The following is a 4666-nucleotide window of genomic DNA, read 5'->3' on the forward strand; positions in this document are numbered from 1 at the left end:
GGGACAAAAAGAGGGATTATATAACCTTTTTCAAATTGTTATTGTTTGATTTCTCAATAGTTTCCACATTAACATCTAACTATTTTACATTCGTTTCAAAGAAAATACATATTTCAAGTTATTTGATTATCCACAAACCAAACATTGAACTTATATTTTGATCCCATATCATTTTTTTATAGACTCATGTAACTATGTTTATTTAATTATGTATGTATTTACTTGCTTAATCCAACTAGATGTGTTAGAGACAGCTTCTTGAGTTATTCGCTCATCATTCTATTTCTTGTTATTTTTCAGATGCTGAGGAATGGCTTGAACTTTGGGTTTGGGCTATGCATTGGAGAACCTAGAAATAAAATAGTGTTTCCTTTTAATAGGCCTTATAGTTTATGGGATAAAAGTTTGAGCTGTGGTCCTTCAGGAATCTTGAGAAATAATATTGAATGAATTATGTTAGGTCTGATGTTCGTTAGCTTTGATACTGATTAGTTGGGTATTGTTGCTAAAGCTGTTTTGCTGCGGATTTATATATGCTTTAAAATTTTTAGCACTATCTATGTGATGCTTTGTCTTGTGTAGCTAAGTCCTATTAATGTGCGGCAGTTTATCACATGCATAGCTTGTAATTTGGTCAGGGCTCGGCAAGTGCTCATACTGTAGTTGTAGAAAAATGTGGCCATGGGTGACGATGGTGTTGATGGTTTTGGGGGGTGGTTATTTATGTGAAAAAGGACAGTTACAAGCAGTGGACATGCAGTGTAAGTGGAGATCCCTTATTTGGAGGTGTGTTAGAAATCATTCAATGATGTGTAGCTATCTGAGGACATAATTAGGGGCCAAGAGCATCAGATTGGCAGCTTGTTTTTTTGTTGGTATCTAACAAAATATCTGACCCACCATACAGCTGAACTTTGCCTTCATCTGCCACATGTTAAACCATATTGAAGTTTGAATATGCCACTGCATTCTGTGGTGAACCATAAAAGCCTTGAATTTAATTAGAATAAAACAATATGTAATTTTGGTCTGAAGCAGGCAAAAGTAGGAATGACTTTCTCCTATTTGAAATTTTTACCGCTGTTTCTATAGTTTTTGACCGCCGCACACCCCCCCCCCCCCCCCCCTCCTCTCTTTTTTCCTTGTCTGAGTTTGATCAATGAAATGGATTGCTCTAAGATACCATTTACCATATGATTAGAAAATAAATTGTCCCACCAGTTTATCTCTTTCATCTCTGTAATGAAATGGTGGTGTTTTACTACTTTTTATCTCAAACTATGTACTTCTCAAAAAATGTCGAAGAAACTGAAATTCGTTTACTTGGTAAAAAAAATCCCACTGCACTAGTTTTCTGAATTGAGAATGATACCTTTTGATGCTCAACTAAAATCTAAGCCAACACTTTGTTTGTTGGATAACAATATAATTTACAAGAGAAATTGAAGAGTGAAAGCAATGGAATGAGCTTTTTTGGTTGCTAACAAAGATAAAGAAAGAAAGAAATGAGATTTATAGAGCTCTTTTTCTTATCAAAGTACTGTGATATGTCTGCATGACATTTAGATGCTTGAACTAAATTTAGATGTTTGGAGTAATGAGACGTGGCTTTATGTCAACAAAAAAAAGTGTTGAACTATGTTTGCTTAACTCACGATGGCATTTCCTACTTTCTTCTGAAAATTGTTGCATTCTCAGCGTTATGGCGCAAATATTATCATATATCCTGATATCAGAAAAGCTCATAAAACTGCACCTGATAAATTATACGAACAATCAGTATAATCCAATAAATGTTCTCTTCAGTCGAAATTCACAGTTTCATGCAGTACTTTTATTCAAGCGTCTGAATTATTGGGCAGGAAAACGTCAGAGTTCAACTTAAATTTGATATATTGTGATACATCTAGTCATTGTTAACTTTTGTACCATCCAAGCTTGGTATATATGCCATCCTTAGATTGCAAAATCGCATGTTTTCACAAACATCCCTTTATAATTAGATCACGAAAACACATCTTAGTTGGCCCCCCTTTTTCATTCCCTTTTATTAAAAGCGGTACCTCCTCCCCGTCTCCAATTAAAAGAAAGCATCCATAAATATAGATGATAGCGCTTAGTCTCAAAAGAAAACACCGATGACAGAACTGACAAATGTCAATACAGATTGTATTGAGATATAAATGATTTGGTCTTTTCAATTGATATACCAGAAACAAAGAAAATTACAATCTAAAAGACCTATACGAAGGAATAGCAAATGCGAATCGGTTACTATTATGGGGTTCGTCATTGGTGCAAGCTTAGAGCAAGCAATCAAGCAGAAGTGTTTCACAAAAAGGGGACCATACTTCTCTCATAGATAACAGCTCGGGAATTTCCAAGTGACAAGTTAACAATAGAGAGCCTTCAAATTTCCATATCAAAATTACAACCCTAATTAAGTCTCAGTGCACATATTAAAAGAAAAATAAAAATAAAGGGTAATCGAACACTTCCATGCACTTTACGAAAATAAAATTAGGTTACTAAATTTTGTAAAACAGTTAAAAAGAAGTCAACATGATGCAAAAGAAAAGAAGGGAAAAAAAATGTAATTTAATTAACGAGCTCTTCTTTATTTGCTATGAATTACAAATGCAAATCCAGACTCACTGCAGTCTCCTTCGCACCGGCTCCGTACCCACCTCGATCCTGTGGAGAAGTTGATGAAGAAGATGATGAAGAAGAAGAAGAACCCATACCGCCACCTCCACCAATCCCTACCATTGTCGAATCATCCCCTCCAAACAACGGCAACGCCATCGAACGATCTCGATTGATCATCCCAAAGCTTGCTGCACCGCCATGGACTGGCACCCTCCATGGCCCTGGCAGCGGGCTACCATTGATGGGCTGGGACACCGTCCCCAACCCACCATAGAATCGAGTCCCGGGGCTGATGATGCCAGTACTGGTGCCATTCCACGAAGGGTAGTGGGGAGGTGGCGGGGTCTCGAAGCGCCCGGCGGAAGGGACCGAGCCGAGGCGGTGGTATCCAAGGAGGCCGTAGAAGTGTCCGTCAGTGATGAGTCCGGGCTGGTGGTGGTGGTGGTGATGGTGAGCCGCCATGGCGGACTGGAGGTGGGCGCGCTTTGCATGCTGGCGCTCGCGCTTGTGGGCGTTCTGATGGCCGCCGAGGGCCTGCGACGTTGGGAAATTGCGACAGCAGTAGTGGCACTCGAATTTCCTCCCACTCTCTCCACCACTTCCGCTGTTATTATGGTTGGTGATAGGGTTGGTGGTGCCCTTATGGGTGGTACCAGTATCAGTGGTGGAGGTGTGGGGGTCCTTGGAAGGTTCTTCTTGAGAGGAGTCAGGCTCATGGGGGAGGTCGATGCCAAAGATCCGGATGGAAGGGCTGGAATCGGAAGACCTGTCCCGAGCCGGCGTAGGTCGGAGGAAGGGGAGCTCCGAGAAGGAGTCGACGGTGACGGTCACGAAGTTCTGGGTCTCTCTCTCGCTCATGGCTCCGTTCCCGCCGGGCGTCAGCCCAGCTCAACGTCACAGTGGACTTGGAAGAAGATAATTGAGAGGAAGTGACGGCGTAGGGAAGGATGGAGACTGGAAGAAAGAATAATGGGGGAGAGCAAGAGGGGAGTTTTCCTTCCTATTTCCTAGCGGAGAAGGTTGCTAGGGCTGATGGTACGAGGGTTGAGGGCTACAGAAGAAGAGAAGTGGGAAACAATTGTTGGGTTGGGCCCAACTCAGCTGCTGATAAGACCCAGCTTATGGGTAGGCTTTTGGCTTCTAAAACAACCACCTAAGTACTACCACTGCTGCTAGCACTTGACACCACCATCATCACACCATCTCCGTCCTTGTGTCCAATTTTTCTTTCCCCTGTTGCCTTCTTTTTATCTCTCAGCTTTTATTCATCCGTAACCATCAGTCGAGTGGGGAGATGGGTATGTGACAAGCTAAGCTTATCAGTCTCTTCTCTCTCTCTCTCTCTCTCTCTCTCTCTCTTTCTGTGTAGGGTGTCTCCGGTCCAAGGATTGGTTGCTGTGGTGGTCTCTTTATGGCCGTTGGCTTCATTTTATCAGTTGTATAAGTGGTCCCGGAGATGTTGCTCCATAGGACCATGATTACTAGAACGCGGAATGTACGTAACGTTGGGTTTTAAACCCAAAATAACATGTAGTTAGTTCCTTAACGTATCTCCATATGGTCCTCTCAATACTTGCCCATGTACAGTATTCAGCTTAAAGCTAGGTGGCTACAGCACAAGCTAAGCAGTTTGAAATTAATTTGGAAAATATTTAGGTGCAAGATTAATTAGGGAAACGATACATGGATCAACAAAAGAGTAATCTTCTTTTTTCCTTTTGGGAAAAAAAGAAAAATTAGAACAATCAATATAAGCCTAGATTGGGTTGGAAACATGAGAGGAGTTTTCCACACCAAGCATTAAACCTGGGTAATTACATCTAGTTCTAGGCAATTAAAGGAGGAGGAGGAGAAGTTTCCATATACAAATATATCATTGTATATTTTCAGGTTTAGGCATTGGAATTTTGGTAGCTTTTGATTTGCACTATTGGATATTGTTACTAAGAACCCAACCCTCTCTCACCTCTGATTTCAATGAAGATTGATAGGATACTTCTTTTCCTATTTTGTAAAC

General features: G+C 40.9%; 1 protein-coding gene across 1 annotated transcript; it reads right to left on the reverse strand.

Moving 5' to 3' along the window:
- Nucleotides 1-2505: 2505 nt before the first annotated feature.
- On the reverse strand, nucleotides 2506-3928 carry LOC105041881 (zinc finger protein GIS). The gene has a single exon (XM_010918943.4). It carries the CDS (start codon nucleotides 3505-3507, stop codon nucleotides 2632-2634), a length of 876 nt encoding a protein of 291 aa, XP_010917245.1. The 5' UTR covers nucleotides 3508-3928; the 3' UTR covers nucleotides 2506-2631.
- Between the last annotated feature and the right edge of the window lie 738 nt (nucleotides 3929-4666).

This window comes from Elaeis guineensis, chromosome 3 (assembly GCF_000442705.2).
Source record: "Elaeis guineensis isolate ETL-2024a chromosome 3, EG11, whole genome shotgun sequence".
Taxonomy (NCBI): domain Eukaryota; kingdom Viridiplantae; phylum Streptophyta; class Magnoliopsida; order Arecales; family Arecaceae; genus Elaeis; species Elaeis guineensis.